General features: G+C 36.8%; 1 protein-coding gene across 9 annotated transcripts in view; it reads left to right on the forward strand.

Annotated features, from left to right (window-relative positions):
- Positions 1-18,882, forward strand: part of TEX11 (testis expressed 11) — a 372,335-nt gene that overhangs the window by 261,978 nt on the left and 91,475 nt on the right. For all 9 annotated transcript variants that reach the window (XR_015550362.1, XM_087426479.1, XM_087426478.1 and 6 more), the window contains 7 exons: positions 1,723-1,847; positions 7,729-7,814; positions 10,487-10,543; positions 11,981-12,021; positions 13,458-13,544; positions 13,863-13,933; positions 15,794-15,910. Coding sequence is in view for 8 of the 9 variants with exons in the window: in XM_087426479.1 (XP_087282605.1) it covers positions 1,723-1,847; positions 7,729-7,814; positions 10,487-10,543; positions 11,981-12,021; positions 13,458-13,544; positions 13,863-13,933; positions 15,794-15,910 (584 nt within the window). In the remaining variant the exon portion in view is untranslated. The remainder of the gene's footprint in view (positions 1-1,722; positions 1,848-7,728; positions 7,815-10,486; positions 10,544-11,980; positions 12,022-13,457; positions 13,545-13,862; positions 13,934-15,793; positions 15,911-18,882) is intronic.

The following is an 18,882-nucleotide window of genomic DNA, read 5'->3' on the forward strand; positions in this document are numbered from 1 at the left end:
TTCCTGATTGAGCTTTGGTAGTTTGTGTCTTTCAAGAAATTTGCCTGTTTCCTATAAGTTGTTGAAATTATTAGGCTAAAGTCATTCATTATATCCCCCATATTATCCTTTTAACATCTGTAAAATCTATAGAGATGTCACCTTTCTCATTCCTGGTATTTGTAATTTATGTATTCTCTCATTTTCTCCTTGTCAGAGTGGCTAGAAGTTGATCAATTTTATTGATCTCAAACAATCAGCTTTTGGTTGGTTTCATTAACTTTTCTCTATTGTTTTTTCTGTTTTCTATTTCATTTTTTTCTTTTTCTTTTTTTTTTTTTTTTTTTTTGGTAAGGAAGACTAGCCCTGACCTAACATCTGTTGCCAATCCTCTTCTTTTTGCTAAGGAAGATTGGCCCTGGGCTAACATCCATGCCCATCTTCGTCTATATGTGGGACCCCTGCCACAGCATGGCTTGATAAGCAGTGTGTAGGTCCATGCCTGGGATCCAAACACATGAACCCTGGGCCACCAAAGCAGAGTGCATGAACTTAACCACCACGCCACTGGCCCGGCCCCTCTATTTCATTTATTTATGTTTTGATCTTTATCATATCCATTCTTCTGCTTACTTTGAGTTTCATTTGCTCTTTTTTTTCCAGTTTCCAAAGGTGAAAGCTGAGGTCATTGATTTAAGACCTTTATTCTGGTCTAATATAAACAGTTAATGCTATAAATTAACCTTCTAAGTACTGCTCTAGTGACGATCCACAAATCTTGATGTGTTGTGTTTTCATTTTAATTCAGTTCAAAATACTTTCCAATATGACTTTTGATTCCTTTTTAAACCCATGGATTATTTAGAAGTGTGTTATTTATTTTCCAAATATTTTCGGATTTCCAGGGAACTTTCTTTTATTAATTTTTAATTTAATTCAATTGTAGTCAAAGATCATAACTTTGTATGCTTTGAATCCTTTTAAATATGTTGAAGCTTGTTATATGGCCCAGAATATTTTGGTAAATGTTCCATGTGCACTTGAGAAGAATGTATATTTTTGCTGGTGTTGGGTCAAGTGTTCTATAAATGGCAATCAGGTCAAGTTGATTAATCGTGTTCAGTGTACTACATCTTTGCTGATTTTCTGTGTACTTGTTCTATCAATTATTGAGAGAGGATATTGAAATCTTTGACTATAATTGTGGATTTGTTCATTTCTCCTGCAGTTCTATCAGTTTTTGCTTCTTGTATTTTGAAATTTTGTTACTGGGTGTATATGCATTTAAGATTGTTACTCATATATATTTAACTTCTCATAGTCTACCATTAAAACATATAATGGAATATAATACCATCATTCATATTTTTCCTTCATCCTGTATTATATTCCATTTAATGGATGTACCAAGATGTATGTAGCCCACCCATTATTGACGGAATTTAGGTTGGTTCCATATTTTACTCTTACAAAAATTGCTGGATGAACATATTTGTATGTTTTTTATCACTTTTGCAAATATATTCATAGGATAAATTCACAGAGGTGAATTGCATAGTTGGGCATTTTTCTGACATTCAAGTCCTCCCTGACAGTTGAGCAACTTATGAAAATTAACTAAGATTTTAAAGATATTAGTGCTCTTAAAATGAGTTCCAAAGTCATTGTAGTATAATTAACCATAGATAGCTATTATCTTTGATAAGAGTATCTCATTTTTTGAATTGTTTCCTTATTTTTCAGCTTTGCAGGCAATTACTACTTTAGAGAATTTATTAACAGCTGAAGAGCCAGAAGAGAATAACCTACTTACAGATAGAGGTTCAACTGTCATGCTCCTCAGTTTAGCTGCCCAGTTTGCTCTAGAGGTAATTCTTGTGTATCCATCTACAGAGATTTTTTTCACCTCTTTTACATTTTGAGAGACAGTTAATAGAATTATCATCAGTTGGGCACAGGAGAGGCCTTCCTTTATTCTGTGTTGCCTCATATTTTCACACCAAGCTTGGTTGCAGAATTGCTTTATTTCTCTTCATTTCTTTATTATGTAAAGTAAATGAAACAAAATGAGGTAACAGATTTGTGCTTAAAACTACAGAAAAAATAAGCATAACAAAACATTAATTTTTAAAAGAAACTCCAGATTTAAAATGCTATACCGTGCAAACAAATAGTTATTTGCAAACTTATCTTTCTCATCAATTTGAAAAAAACAGTTTAAATCTCTGTAGACCTTTTTAGTTTGTAACCACAAAACAACTTTAGTTTAGAAGTAATAAATACCTGCACCCATGTGTTTCACTGGTTTTAGTAATATATAGGATTAGGGAAAGCATTGTGGCAACTGTGGAGCTCTTGGAGTGGGTGATAGACTGGGTTTGCCTACTGGCTCTGCCACTTAAGTGCTTAACTTCTTTGAATCTTAATTTCATCATTTGCAAAATAAAGATAATACCTACCTCCAGGATTGTTGTGAAAATTAACTGAGAAGATGGCTGAAAATGTGATTTGTAATCTATGAAGCTTGATCTACAAGTTATAGTCTTTCTGTTTCTTATTAACATATATACAATCTGGTCACAGCTATCTCTTCTACTTTATCTCATATTACTCCCCTGTATCATCATCATAGTAGTATAAGCCACCATTACATTAGGCCCAAGATCTAGAATGGTGGAGACATAAGCCCTCCATCACTCCAACCAAATACAGTGTATCTCAAACAGCCCAATCACGTTCCTTTTTCCATGTCTTGTTTATACCATCCCATCCTTTAAAAAATGTTCTTACTTATTTAAATGCTACCATTTTCAAAGCCCAGCCTAAGGTTTCCCTCCACTGTAGAGACTTCCCAAATAAATTCTAGTCCTCAGTGCTTTCTTCCATTTGTATTTTTTGTGGGGAAGATTGGCCCTGAGCTAACATCCGTTGCCAGTCCTCCTCTTTTTGCTTGAGGAAGATTGGCCCCGAGCTAACATCTGTGCCAGTCTTCCTCCATTTTGTATGTGGGATGCTGCCACAGCATGGCCCAATGAGCAGTGTGCAGGTCCACGCCAGGGATCCAAACACATGAACCCTGGGCCACTGAAGTGGAGCATGCAAACCCAACCACTACGCCACTGGGCTGGCCCCCTCAGTGCTGTCTTCTTACTCTGGATTTCAGTAATTTTTAACGTGGATGCTAGTTAATTTGGTCTTTATAATCTATACTACCTTATATTGCTAATGCATGGCTTGTCTGTCCAAATTGACTTGTGAGATTCTCGAGGACCATATTTTTAGCACCTGGCCTAATATGTTGCCCAAAGTAGTTGCTAAATGCAGTTTGAATGATATGTATTTTTATGTTAATGAGTAGGGTAATAGAACTTCTGGAGGAAGAAAAATATTTGGCAGATGCAGATACAGGATGTGTTTGTACACGATGGTAAGGAGGAGGAAATGAGAGAAATTTGGTAGTGGAGAACCCAAAGGCAAATATCTGTTTAAAGGGAAGTTTGTAAATTTACATTTGATATGGAAAGCAGAAGAAAGCCAGTGGAAGAATTGTGGAACTATATTTCTGAAAAGGAAAATGGTTTTAATAGAAGAGAAAGAATCAGAAAAAAAAGCCTCAAGTAGTTTGAATTAGAAGTTGGAAGGAAGGATGGATGAGCCAAACCCAGGAAATTGAATATATACCTACAAAAGAACAAGTGTAGAATCGAGTTTTCACTCACTACAATTGCTTTACAAAAGGCATTTCAAGTTCTAGTGAGAATATCACTCATTCAGCAAATACTGATTGAGCACCTATTGTGTGCCAGGCACTGTTCTAGGCTCTTGGAATAAATAAGTAAACCAAACCATCATATGCCTTCTTGGAGCTTACTTTCAAGCAGGAGGAGAGGAGATGATAAACAATATGGATAATAAGTAAGCAAATTGTATACAGTCATGCACCACATAACAACATTTTGGTAAACGACAGACCACATATGTAACAGTGGTCCCATAAGATTAGTACCATATGGGGGCTGGCCCCGTGGCGTAGTGGTTAAGTGCATGTGCGCTCAGCTGCTGGCGACCCGGGTTCGAATCCCGGGTGCGCACCGACGCACCGCTTGTCAAGCCATGCTGTGGCGGTGTCCAATATAAAGTGGAGGAAGATGGGCACGGATGTTAGCTCAGGGCCAGTCTTCCTCAACAAAAAGAGGAGGATTGGCCTGGATGTTAGCTCAGGGCTGATCTTCCTCACAAAAAAAAAAAAAAAGATTAGTACCATATAGCCTAGGGGTGTAATAGGCTGTACCATCTAGGTTTGTGTAAGTACACTCTATGATATTTGCAGAGGGATGAAATCGCCTAACGACGCATTTCTCAGAATGTATCCCTGTCATTAAGTGATATGTGACTGTAATGTGTTAGAAGTTGATAGGTGATATTGAAAATAATAGAGCAAGATAAAAAGGATGAGAAGTGGGAATGGGCTGGGATTGGTGTGAGTTACTATTTTAAACAGGGTGGTGAGGATAGGTCTCATTAAGATGCCGTTTGTGCAAAGACTTGAAATTGATCAGGGAGCCCTGTAGATATACAGTGGGGGAGTGAAGGGGAAGAGTATTCCAGGCAGAGGTAACAGCTGGTACAAAGGTCCTAAGGTAGGTACCAGGAAGAGCAAGGAAGCCAATGTGGCTAGCATAGAGTGAATAAAGTGTGGGACTGGTTAGAGATGAAGTCAGAGAGGTAATGGAGTCTGGATTATGTATATCCTTATAGACCAGTGAAAGGACTTTGACTTTTACTGTGAATGAAATGAGGACATGATTTGACTTTCATTTTAACAGAAATACTCTGGCTGGTGTATTGAGAATAGACCGTAAAAGAGCCACGGTGGAAGAAAGGAGACCTGTTAGGAAGTTTTTGCAGTAATCTAGGGAAAAGATGATGGTGGCTCAGATAAGGGAGATAACAATGGAGGTAAATGATAAATGGTTGCATTCTAGATTTATTTGAATGTAAAACCAACAGGATGTGCTGATAGATTGGATGAAGTGTATGAGAGAAAGAGACTGGGTCATTAAATGGAGTTGCCATCAACTGAACTAGGAAAGGCTGCAAATAGAGCAGGTTTGGGGAGAAAATCAGGAGTTCAGTTTTGGACATGATACATTTGAGATTTCTAATAGACTATACAAATAGAGATCTGAGTAGTCAGTGGGATATATGACTCTGGAGTTTGGGAAAGAGGTCTGGGCTGGAGAGAAAAGTTTAATAAGAGACATTAATATATAGATGGCATATAAACCTATGAGACTGGGTGCAATCACCAAGGGAGTGAGTATATATGGAATAGAGAAGAGGACCAGAAACTGAGCCTAGAGCCCTCAAACATTAATGGTTTGGAGAAAAGAAGAGGAGCCAGCAAAGGAGAATGAAAGGGAGTGACCAGTGAAGTAGGAGAAAACAAGGATAATGTGGTGTCCTGGAAGCCAAATGTGTTTCAAGGAAGAAACAGTGATCAACTATGTTGAATGTTGCTGATAGGTCAAATACAATGAGGACTGAGAATTGGCCATTGGAATGTACAATATGGAGGTCATTGGTGAGCTTGACAAGAGCAGTTTTAGTAGAGTGGTAGGGCAAAAGCCTGATTGGAGTAGGCTCAAGAGAGAATTGAAAGAAAGGAATTGGATACAATAGGTATAGACAACTCTTTAAAGGGGTTTGCTACAAAGGAAAGAATAAATTGGGTAGTAGTTGGTGAGAGAAATAGGATCAGGAGGTTTGTTTGTTTGTTTGAGATGGGATGAATGAGAATGTTTAATATGCTGATGGGAATGACCCAATAAGAGAATAAAAAGTTGACAATGTGAGAGAGAAAAAGGAGAATTGTTAGAGCAATGTCCTTAAGCAGGGAAGAGGTGATGGACACAAGTGTATAGATTTAGGGATTGACTTTAGGAAGGAACATGGTTAGTTCATCTATGATAGTAGTTGAGAAGGCAGAGTATGTGGTGTGGTTCCTGGTGTGTGAGTAGATGTGGTAGTGGGAATCTGGAAGTTCTCTTCCTGACTGCTTCAGTTTTCTCAGTGAAGTAGGAAACAAGGTCATCACCTGAGAGTGAAAATGGGAGAGGAGGTGTTGAGGGGTTGAGAAGAGAGGATAAGGTGTAAACTAATTATCCAGAAATGCAAGAAAGTGAATAACAAGGATAGTGTGGTATGCTGGCCCAGTAGCATTAAGGCCCATTTGAGGAAGTTTTAAAATAAAGCATATAGTTGTCTGGGTTTTTATTCAGCCAGTTTCAGCTGCATGGATGCAGGCACAAAAGTCAGTAGAAAGTTGGATTTAACTAGGCTTGTGGTTTTGCCAGATAAATACAACGAAGCAAAAGAGGGGCAGGAAAATCAGGAAACAAGGGAGTGTTTATACTTAATAATCCCCATGGAATTTAAACTGGGTATGGAGGAGGGTATCAAGAGGATGAAGGACAGTGAAAAATTAGCAGCATCAATGGATTGGAGGTCTTAGTGTAGTTAAACGATTGCTGGAGTACTAGAGGGAGTGAGTTAGAAAGGGAGGAGGTGGGGGTCAGAAAGTAGAATACATGAAACAGAGTAGGGTGCAGGACTAGGATGAGGGAGTGAGATACCTAAAGAAGCACTCACTCTCATGGTCATGCAAGTGCAGGATTGGTCCTTGCATGACGCTGAGACTGAGTGCCTCCTTAAATTTTGCACCCTAGGAGTCTCACTTGCATCACCTGGCTCACCCTAGTTCCAACCTTGAGGGAGAGTATGGAAGGGTTGCAGTCATTAGTAATGACAGTGACAGGGTCCAGTGACTGTGCTAGTGAATAGCTAAGGTAGTTGGCAGAGTGGAATTCAAGGAAATAAGAGACTAGGATAGTAGGAGGATCATCTATCTATATAATGAAAATGCCAAAAATTTAAGACAGGAGTAGTTTTTGGAGAAAATAACTGTGAGCAGTAAATAAGTCATCAAGAAGTGGCCTGAGAGCTGGTAGGTCACCGCAACAATGAGGGATAGTGGGTGATATAGTCTGATGACAGGAAATTCAAAGCTGGAGATTTTAAGGAGGAAGAAGGAAAGCTAATCTTAAAACAGCAATAAAGAGCAGAAACGACGCCTACTACTTCTTCAGGTCCAGAGGTAGAAGGGAGATAGAAAAACAGCCAACACTTGAGAGGGCTTCATTGGAAGCAGTACCCTTGGGAAAACCTAGATTTCCATTAGAGAAAGAATGTGGAGGGAACTTTCAGGGAAGAGGTTGCTCATAGAGGAGATTTTACTGATAATAGACTGAAATTCAGAGAGCATAGTGGAAGGGTTGGAGGAGTTGGAGAGAAATGGGAAAAGAGGACAAAAGAAGGGATTTACAGAGCCTTATGGGTATTAGAGTGCTGGAAATAAGAGTGACCTGAAAGTCTGGGGTTCTTTTGGTTACTGCTAATAAACAGCAATAAAGAGCACAATAAGATTAGTCCTAGTGGATTCATAGCAGTGTTGGCAAGGCTATGAGTGTTTGTAGATATGGAGCAGTGGGTTTCTGTGACCAATATGAACCTGTTCTGTTTTTCTCGATGAGTTGTATCTTCCTTCTACCATCTTGAAGTAGCTCTTTTGAAAATACAAAATGAACAAGTTCAGATTTTTTTCTTGTCCTTAATGGACAGGAATATAGATAACACTTTGTAAGTATCACTTTGAGATGTAATTTAACATATTATATTTGTTCTTTTTAGAATGGACAGCAAATTGTGGCAGGAAAAGCTTTGGAATATTTAGCTCAATATTCGGAAGACCCACAACAAGTTCTTACAGCTTTAAGGTAAGTAATCCACACCCTGTGGATGTGAAAGGATTTCCTCTGTTCATCTTACTCTTGGTCTATTAACTTTGCCAAAACAGTGCTGATGGGATCAGGCTGAGTCAATGCCTACTATACCAACTGGGTTTTTTTTCCAGCTTTATTGAGATAAAATTGATGAATAACATTATGTAAGTTTAAGGTTTACAACCTGATGATTGATGATTTGATACACATATATATTGCAAAATTGTTAGCACAATAAGGTTAGTTAACACATCCATCACCTCACAAAATTACAAGTTTTTTTGTGTGTGGTGAGAACTTTTAAGATTTACTCTCTTAGCAACTTTCAAGTACATAATACAGTGTTGTTAACTATAGTTACCATGCTGTACATTAGATCTCCAGAACTTATTCATCTTATAACTGGAAGTTTATACTCTTTGACCAACATCTCCCCATTCCTTCCACTCTTGGCCCCTGACAACCAATATTCTACTCTGTTTCTATGAATTTGGCTTTTTTTTAAGATTCCATATTTAGGTGAGATAATGCAGTATTTGTCTTTCTATGTCTGACTTATTTCACTTAGCACAATGCCCTCAAGTTCCACCCATGTTGTCGCAAAAGGCGAGATTTCCTTCTTTTATATGTCTGAATAATATTCCATTGTGTGTGTGTGTGTGTGTGTATACATACCGCAATTTTTTACCCACTCACACATCGATAGATGCTTAGGTTGTTTCCATGTCTTGGCTATTATGAATAATGCTGCAAGGAATATGGGGGTTCAGATATCTCTTTGAGATAGTGGTTTCCTTTCTTTTAGATATATACCCAGAAGTGAGATTGCTGGATCATATGGTAGTTCTATTTTTAATTTTTGAGAAACCTCTATACCTTTTTCCATGGTGGCTGCACCAATATTCCCACCAACAGTGCACAAGGGTTCCCTTTTCTCCACATCCTCACCAACACTTATCTCTTGTCTTTTTGATAATCACCATTCTACCAGGTGTGAAGTGATAGCTCTTTGTGGTTTTGATTTGCATTTCCCTGATGATTAGTGATGTGGAGCATCTTTTCATGTATTTGTTGACCATTTGTATGTTTTCTTTGGAAAAATGTCTATTCAAGTTCTCTGCCCATTTTTTAATCAGATTGTTTTTTTTTTTTTTTGCTGTTGAGGTGTATGAGTTCCTTATATATTTTGGATATTAACCCCTTATCAGATATATGGTTTGCAAATATTTTCTCCCATTGTATAGATTGCCTTTTCATTTTGTTGATAGTTTCCTTTGCTGCGCAGAAGGTTTTTGGTTTGATGTGGTCCCATTGTTTTATTTTTGCTTTGCTTGTTTGTGCTTTGGGTGTCATGTCCAAAAAATCATTGTCAAGGAGCTTTTTCCCTGTGTTTTCTTCTAGGATTTTTATGGTTTCAGGTCTTACATTTAAGTCTTTAATCCATTTCAAGTTAATTTTTATGAGTGGTGTAAGATAGGGGTCCAATTTCGTTCTTTTGCATGTGAATACACAGTTTTCCCAGCACCATTTATTGAAAAGACTATCTTTCCCCCGTTGAGTATAATTGGCTCCCTTGTCAAGGATTAGTTGGCCATATATACATGGGTTTATTTCTGGGCTCTCTATTCTATTGCATTGGTCTCTGTAACTACTTTTATGCCAATACCATGCTGTTTTGATTACTATAGCTTTGTATTATAATTTGAAATCAGGAAGTGTGATGCCTACAGCTTTGTTTTTCTTTCTCTAGATTACTTTGGCTATTTGGGGTCTTTTGTGGTTCCATACGAATTTTAGGATTTTCTTTCTATTTCTGTGAAAAATGCCATTGGAAATTTGATAGGGATGCTTAAAGTAAAGAAAGATATCAGTTGAACCTGATCTTCCCCCTTCTCTTTTTCTTTGAAGGAAAATGGTTTATCAAAAGGTAACTTTTATATTCAACAGTGAGGCAGAGGAGGGTGAGGTTAGGACACAATGACTCCTAATGATGTGACTGAGAATATGCCAGTGGGAAAAATTGGAAACCAGAAGGGTTCCATAGTGGTTCTCCTGTTGGTCAACTACACTTGAGGTCACACTTCCGAAGGGAAATAGGGTCACAGAAATAAAAGTATCAGAAGGAGTCTTGAGATACTTGCATACCTTCAGTCAGATAAATATCTAAAATCATTCAGGATAGATGGTATTTTTTTAAAGATTTTTAGGGTTTGAAACTTTACAAATTACCTTACTTTGTCAATTTGTCATTATACTGCCAGAGCCTTTCAAAGAATAGTCATCCTAGTTTATGTGGAACCGAAAAGGTAGTTCCAGGTTCCTTTATAAAGAGAAAAATATAAAGACTTGTACAGCATACCTGATGTTATAGGAGGTGATTTGGGGCAATGGTATAAACTGTGGAACTATTTAAGAATTTGTCATAAGCAACACTTTTGTTTTAAAATTATTTTATTAAATTACACTTCCAAAATTACAAAATTGGTATATTTTCATTGCAACCATGAAAACAATACAAATATCTACAAATAAAATAAAGTTAATCTCCTCCTTACCCTCTCTTTTCTCACTTCTGCCTCCTGGGGTAATCAAGGTTAATAACTTGGAATATATTCTTTTACATGTTTTTTCCTAAGTATCACTTTTTATATTACTTTATCATACAGGTGTTTGTTTCGTCTTATTCTTCCAAAAGTTTCTCAAATGCCAGAATCTGAAAACAAGTAAGTTATTTCAGTAGAAATGATGTATACACCATTATAAAGATTATAGTAAATTTCAATATAAACCTTATATCGAGAGATGTATAGTATAGCGGGTAAGATCAATATAGGCTCTGGGGCCACTCTTCCTGGGTTCATATCCTGGCTCTGCCACTTATTAGATGTGTAACTTGGGCTTCTGTTTCCCCATCTGTAAAAAGGGAATAATAATAGTACCTACATTATGGGGTTGCTGTGATGACTTGATGAGTAAATATGTGTAAAACACTTAGAAGAAGAGTGCCAGGCCCCCATACATCGCTTAATGACAGGGCTATGTTCTGAGAAATGTGTCATTAGGTGATTTTGTCATTGTGCAAACATCATAGAGTGTACTTACACAAACCTAGATGATATAGCCTACTACACATCTAGGTTATATGGTACTAATCTTATGGGACCACCATTGTATATGCAGTCTGTCATCGACCAAAACGTCATTACATGGCATATGACTGTATATAGTCATTGAATTAAATAGTGAAGAAGTCAACATTAGCTAAGTTGAAATTCAAATTAATAAAATTTACTGTAAGAAGTTACTTTATATAAATCAGACTTCTAATATTTATCCCTGAGAAAGCTGCTACTTTTTCTGAAGCACAGTCTTTATTATATAATACTAGACCTCCTCCTGATAAGGTCAGTCTTATAGTATGCTCTACCCTACTTCCTGTAAACTTCCTTACTTGAGTTTGCCAGTATTTCCATATTCATTCCTTGTTTAAGCAAAATGGGATGTTTTCCTCTGTTAAAATTTATATTACTCCTTAAAGAAGCTTGACAAAGGGTCAAGAGACCTGAGTAGTAGTCTTGACATTGTCATTAATTGCCTGACATTGGACAAATTATCCCCCATTTGCAGATCTGCTTCCTCACCTGTAAAATGAAGGGTCTGGGCTGGATAAGTGGTTTTTAAACTATACTCCTCAGAACGCTGGAAATTCTGTGGCTCTAGGCCTTCGCCTACCACTGGTTCAACCAGAGCAGCTACATTTTTACCTTTTCTTGTATATTAGACTTATATATAATTTTATTTGAAATGAGGGTTCCAATTCTCCCTCTTCAAAAAAAAAAGCTTGAAAATTACAGAGATTACTACCTGCTCTCAAATTCTGTGACCCTGTAATAAAAAACCTTATCAGTCATTGAAATCCTTTGTTGAGAGTAGGTGTAGAAGGACAAGAGAGAAAAAATCTGAGGGCACTAGGGATGAGGAATAGTATCCTATAGCGGGGGAAAATGGTGTTGAAATGATAGGTTGGGGCCTTGAACAACAAACTTCACAACTTGCATTTTCTTTGCACAGCTCTCAGGCACAAATAGGGTCTCCTTTTGGTACTTCTCTGTAGTAAAACTTTGGAACAGTAGGAAAACACTCTTTTCTTTATTTTTTAGAAAGAAAGAAATGGATAGACTCCTGACTTGCTTGAATATAGGTAACTATCTCCTTGGTTATTTTCAGTCCTTCATCTTGCCTCTATGCTCTATTAAATCCTTCAAGTACCTTGAGCACATTAACTCAAACTTTGTGTTTGAGTTAAGCTTCATGCTTTTATTAACATGTGCCACAGCAGTCTACCTTGGTTTCTTTATTCACAGGCAGGGAAGAGTTTGTCATTACCAGCACTCATCTCCAAATGTGATTTCAGCTCTGTTTTTATTCTAATTTGTTTTAAAGACATTTCTCCCCTCCCTTCCTTCCTTCCTTCCTTCTTGCCGCGTGGTCCTAACCTAGTAATTGAACAGATGAAAAAGGATCAAGACAAATAAAAATATTCTGAACCCTGCTAATTTTCATGTCCTCTGAATCAAATTCAGATTGTTTACTCTGTTATTTTGAAGCTGTCCACCTATCTACCCAAGTCTGGGTCATCTCCCCTATCTACTAATAATTCCTCCCTGTCCACTTCATTCAAGCTAACCTCCTAGCTACATTGCATTCCTTTTTCCAACTCCATGTTTTCTTACGTGGTGTCCCTTTTGCCTAACAGGTCTTCCAATTTCCACTGTCCATGTACCTGTTTCCTTATGTCCAAAATACACCAAAAAGTCCATATCTTAGAAATTCTTTTTTCTTTTTTTTTTTTTGGTAAGGCGGATTGGCCCTGAGCTAACATCTGTGCCAATCTTCCTCTACTTTGTAAATTGGAAGCCACCACAGCATGGCTTAATGTGCAGTGTGTAGGTCCACGCCTGGGATCTGAACCCGTGAACCCCTGGCCAATGAAGCGGAGCGTGTGCACTTAACCACTACGCCACCGCCACCGGGCCAGCCCCCAGAAATTCTATTCCATTTATTGCAGTAGTCCAATTTTATACCTCAAATACCTGTCAACAAGGTGTTAAATGTAGCAAAGTGGTTTAGAAACCAAAGCTTTGCAAAAGGGAAAAACTTTGCTGGTTGACATTCTTTTCTCTCAGAGAGGCATGTGGGTATGTGATATATGCTTTCTGATGATGACGGCACGTTCTGGTTCTGTACTGTGCTTGCTGTAGGAGCTCAGTAAATATTATCCCATCCTATAGATAGATACTTTTCCAATTCTCAATCTCCATTTAAGTCTTTTTAATGATTGTTCCTATTCTTTATTTCCTTACACATAAATCATATCTTTCTACCTTGGGTGGTGAATGATTGCTCTAATTAAAACTATAAATCTCTCCAAAGACGTGTTTGTTCCCCAAAGTTTGAGTTAAGCACTTCTTGGAGCTTGGTAATGCTTTTTGTCATTTTAATTACTTTTGGTATGCACTCGTGCGCAAACACAAAAAAAAGAACTTTCTAAATTCAAACTCATGTTTGACTGTTTTTAAAGTAGAATTAACAACTTTGCTAAAGTATGAAATAAAAGACTTTTACTGTTTGATGCAGCACTTCTGAAACTTGCTCATTCTTTTGATGGAGAAGCCTCAACTTCAGCCTCAAGGACTAATGAAGCTCATTGGTTTCGAAAAATAGGTAAAAGGAAATTCTGTGGCTATGGGAAACATTGTGGGGTGATAGAATCAGACAGATGTGGATTCAAATTCTGGATCTTTGATTTGTAGCTATGGGTACAAGGATAACTTGCTTAATCTCGGTTTCATTATTTATAAAATGGGAATAATTATACATACTTCATAGGATTATTAAGGGTTTTAAATGAAACAGTGTATGTACCTGGGACATAGCAGGTACTCAATAAATATTAGTTTTCTTCCCTTTCTATAGAAATGAGAGATTATAATAGTACAGATTAAATAGTATATTTTCATAATTATAATTATATTATTTCAGCTTGGAACTTGGCTGTGCAATGTGACAAAGACCCAGTTACAATGAGAGAGTTTTTCATGCTTTCTTATAAGGTAAGTATCTTCTAATAAATATCTCATGTATGGACCACAGCAAGGTTATGACCATGATGGCTATGGTCATGGGCTAAGTATAGAATGGGATTAGCTTTTAATCTAGGAACTTTTAATATATGTCTAAGCAGGAATGACCTAAGGAGAATTTGATCCCTATAAGGTATAATGTGAAAGCATGAGGCAGGTCTCCCCATACCAAAATATGACAAACAACCATCATGAAGCCTAAAGTTCTACCATAAAAAACTTATGCTTTTGCCTTTGAAGGAATTTCAGTCTCCCAGAGTCCTATATTAAAATATAACTATCTTTGTCATCAGTGCCATCGAGTCAATTCCAACTCCTAGCGAGCCTGTGTACAGCAGAGCAGAACCCTGCTCTGTCTTTTTGTGCCATCCTCTCACCTTCTGGCACTATATCAGACAATGCTCCGCTGCCATTCACAGGGTTTTCATGGCCAATATATTTGGAAGTGGGTGGCCAGGTCCCTCTTCCTAGTCTGTCTCCGTCTGGAAGCTCCACTGAAACCTGTCCACCATGGGTGACCCTGCCAGTATTTGAAATACTGGTGGCATAGCTCTGAGCATCACAGCAACACATAGCCACCATAGTATAACAACTGACGGATGGGCAGTGTGGTTTCCTGACCAGGAAACAAACCTGGCCCATAGCAAAGAGAGTGCCGAATCTCGACCACTAGACCACCAGGGCTGGCTATAACTATCTTTAGGAGGAGAATACTCTAAGAACTTGTCAATTACCAAAACATTAGGAAGGGTTATGGGTATAAGTCAATAGGAATATAGAATAGGTATCTGGGACAACAAGGGGTGAAAATGATGCTAAGAATCTTCTGCCTGCTTTATATTTTTCCTTGAGCAGGTTCTGTGTGTAAGGATTTGTGAGCTTATTTTGCAATTATAAGCATTTTTAAATAGTCATCAGCTTCCAAGGTAGAGGTTAAATGCCAGAAAGAGAACAAGTATTGATAAGAGAATAAAAGGAGAGTGGTTAAAGAATATCCCTCAAACACATTCAGGAGTACACAGTAGGATATGTTGAGATAGATTAAATGTTAAGAGTTTTAGAATTGAAAAGAACTAAAGAGACAATCTGACACAGCTCCCTCATCTTATATATAAATAACCCGAGACCTAGAGAGATTGGGTGTCTTCAAATGCTATTAATTCAATGATGGTGATGATTATGATCAGTAAACATTTTGGGAGATTAAGAAATAGTTTTTGACAGTTTAGGTAGGTGAAATATTTCACATTTTAATTAGGTGAAATAAATTAGTTTTAGTTTTGACATTTGTGTCAAATGTCCATGTAAGAATCCCAAGTGGCCTAGAGTTTTATTGTAGTACAAAGCTTGGAGTTTTTTTCTAAAGTTAGAAGACAAGATTTAATGATGAGGTTATGTCTAATGTCTGTCAAAATTTGACATTGTCTCTTTCAACCATGACAATATATGTACTAATTTCGGCTGTATTCAATGCAAAAAGGAAATCTATTTGCTAAGGAAAAATCACTTAGAAATTACAACATGAACCAAGAAGTAAATCACCAGATAGAAATACAGGGCCAAATGACAGTACTTGTCGCTGGGAAAGATAGGAAACTTGTGAAGAAATGAAGCTTTTTATCTCTAGAAAGGTGCTAAAAAACAATGGAAAGTAATATAAAATTAAAACCACAAATCAATGTTATAGTCTATATCATTTTTAAGGTGAGATGTGCTTTTCCAGCTGAATTTTCTCATTCAGGCAGGATGTTGCTGATTTTCATTCTGATTGTTTGTGCTCACCTGGCAGAATTCTCACTATTCATTGATGTTTTGGTTATTTCTTATCAGCTGTCCCAGTTTTGTCCTTCTGATCAAGTCATTCTGATTGCACAGAAAACATGTTTACTTATGGCAGCTGCAGTTGATCTAGAGCAAGGGAGGAAAGCTTCAACAACTTTTCAACAGGTAATGTGCAACCTTCAAAGAAAACACGAGAGTTCACTATGCTATTTGGTATGTTTGCTTTCCCCGATGCAGTTCTTTTTGATTCTCTTTAGAGAATCCTTTCCCTCCATTCCAGCAACATCTTGATTTCAAAGGTTTGTAATGGCTAATTCCATCCTAAGGAAATGTCACATTTGGCTTGGCCTCTTCTTTTAAAAAGATTAAATATCTCTTCTTTTAAAATGCCCCTGCCCATGAATCACTCTTTCTGAATCTGTTTTTAAATATTCTTTATCTCCATCATCTCCCTATGATCATATGTAGTCCATAGAAGTGTTTTCTCTAATTTTATTTCCTTTCACACATTTTCTAAGGAAGAACTCACCTACTTCCACAGCTTTGATAGCCGTCTGAAATTATTTACTTGGCTTGTTTTTCTTTGCTCAATTGCATTTGCTTTCTTTGGCCCACATCCTTAAATATTTTATGATTAACTCAATTTTAATAACAAGAAGACAGAATTCCTACCTTTGCCTCAATTCCCCTCTCAGCTTCTTAAACCTTACCCCTTTTAGAAGATACCAACATCAACATCTCAGTCTCCCATACACCAGAGTATTGGTTTGTCTTTAGTTCTTTACCTTCCTTCTTTCAAGCAAAGAAAATTGTCTCCAAATTAGACCACTAACATTCTTTGCATGATTTTAAGATCTAAATCTCTCTGCTATTTTCCTCTTCTCTAGACGTAGAAAACTTCCCAATTTCCCATACTTGCCAGCTTCTTTTCTTTCCAATTGGTATAAAATTCTTCTTGCTGTTTATTTTCTTCCTTCTGTTAATCTCTTCTTTCATATGATCCTTCAGATCTGGAACAAACTTTCACCAGATCTCTACCAACATATTTCCCTTCTTTCTATTCCCTTGTTGAGTTCAACAAACATTTGAGTACCAAGCACTCTGCTAGGTACTGGGGATCAAGAAGACAAAGTCCTAGTCCTTGAGGAGTAAAGGGGCCTCATTTTAGAAATCTTTCCATTGTAAAAGAAGATGAGAAAAGAATCTATGTGCCCCAGAGCAAAACCAAAAACAACCATCTTGCTTCTTAACAAGTAAAAGGTAAATGTAATTTTATTCTCAGTTGGGTCTTTTGCTTTACTAAAAAATAGTAACAACATCTTGCTTTTGCGTAGTGCTTTTTACTTTTTAAAAGTTTTTCTTTTTAAGTTGGTAGTCCTGACTTTGTTAAATTTCATATCTCAGTAAATAGCGATCAAATTGAAGTGAGGGAAATGTCACAAACTCTTAAGTACAATCGTTAATTATTTTGTTTGTTTCTAACAACTGTTCCTTTTTTTCCTGTGTTCTTTTTCTTGCACACCCTTATGTTTCCTTCTATAATCTTTGCTTTTGAAAGGATATCTATTTAGATGATTAAAGATGCACTTCTGTCTTTCACCATCTAAGTCTGGTCCCTATGAATTAGACCATGGTACTCTGTCTCTCTAATGAAGACTTGTTGAATTCTATCTGTTCCTTGTTCTCTAAATCCTTATAAATTGGAGTATTTCCATATAAGTAGATGATGAAGGAATATAGACTGTGTAGTCCTAACAACATTGTCTCTACTCTCTTGAGTATGAGTTGGGGGAAGTGAGGAATGCTTTAAAAAAATATAGTAATTATAAATTATCAAGGAACCACATCTTTTTCCTAGAACAGGGGTGGATAAACTACCGCTAATGAGCAAAATCAGGCCCATGGCCTGATTTCTACAGCCTGAGAGCTGAGAATGGTTTTACATTTGTAAAAGGTTGTAAACAAAAATAAATAAAAATATGTGAAAGAGAATTTATGTGGCTGCCAAAGCCTAAAATATTTACTGTCTGGCCTTTTACAGAAAAGTATCCTGACCCCGTCCTAGATTATATTTTACAGACTTATTGAGGTATAATTCACATACCTTACAATGCACCCATTTAAAGTATACAATTTAATGGTTTTTAGGATATTTACAGAGTTGTGCAACTATCAACACAATCTAATTTTAGAACATTTTCATCACTCTAAAAAGAAACCTCTTACCCATCTGCAGTCACTCCCCATTCCTACCACCAGTCCTAGGCAAGCACTAATCTACTTTCTATCTCTATAGATTTGTCCATTCTGGATATTTCATATAAATGTCATCATATGATTTATAGTCTTTTCTGACTGACTCTTTTTATAATTTTTCAATAATGTTTTCTGGGTTCTCCATGCTGTAGCTTGGATCAGTACTTCATTCCTTTTTATGGTTGAATAATATTCCATTGTATGAATGTACCACATTTTCTTTATCCATTCATCTATTGATAGATATTGCGTTTTTCCAATTTTCAGCTATTATGAATAATACTGTGATGAACATTCATGTATGAATTTTGTGTGGATATGTGTTTTCATTTCTCTTGAGTATATACCTAGGAGTGGAATTGCTGGGTCACATGGTAACTCTGTGTTTAATCATTTCAGAAACTCCCAGACTGTTTTCCAAAGCAGCTGCACCATTTTATATTCCTGCTAGCACTGGATGAGAGGTCCACTTCTCTACCTCCTTGCCACCACTTGCTGTTATGTCCTTTGGATTATGGCCATTCTAGTGAATATGAAGTGCTATCTCATTGTAGTTTTGATTTGCATTTCCCTAATGACTAATGATGTCATGACTAATGACAAAAGATGTTAAGCATCTTTTCATGTGCTTATTTGTTATTTATATATCTTCTTTGGAAAATTTCTATTCAGATTTTTTGCCCATTTTTAATAGGGTTATTTGTTTTTTTATTATTGAGTTCTAGTGGTTCTTTATATATTCTTGCTACTAGACTCTTATCAGATGCAATTTGCAATTATTCCCTCCCATTATATGGTCTATCTTTTCCCTTTCTTGCTAGTGCCCTTTGAAGCACAAACATTTTTAATTTTAATGTTGCCCATTTTATTTATTTTGTTAT

This window comes from Ceratotherium simum, chromosome X (assembly GCF_057802395.1).
Source record: "Ceratotherium simum simum isolate JZ-2026a chromosome X, ASM5780239v1, whole genome shotgun sequence".
Lineage (NCBI taxonomy): Eukaryota > Metazoa > Chordata > Mammalia > Perissodactyla > Rhinocerotidae > Ceratotherium > Ceratotherium simum.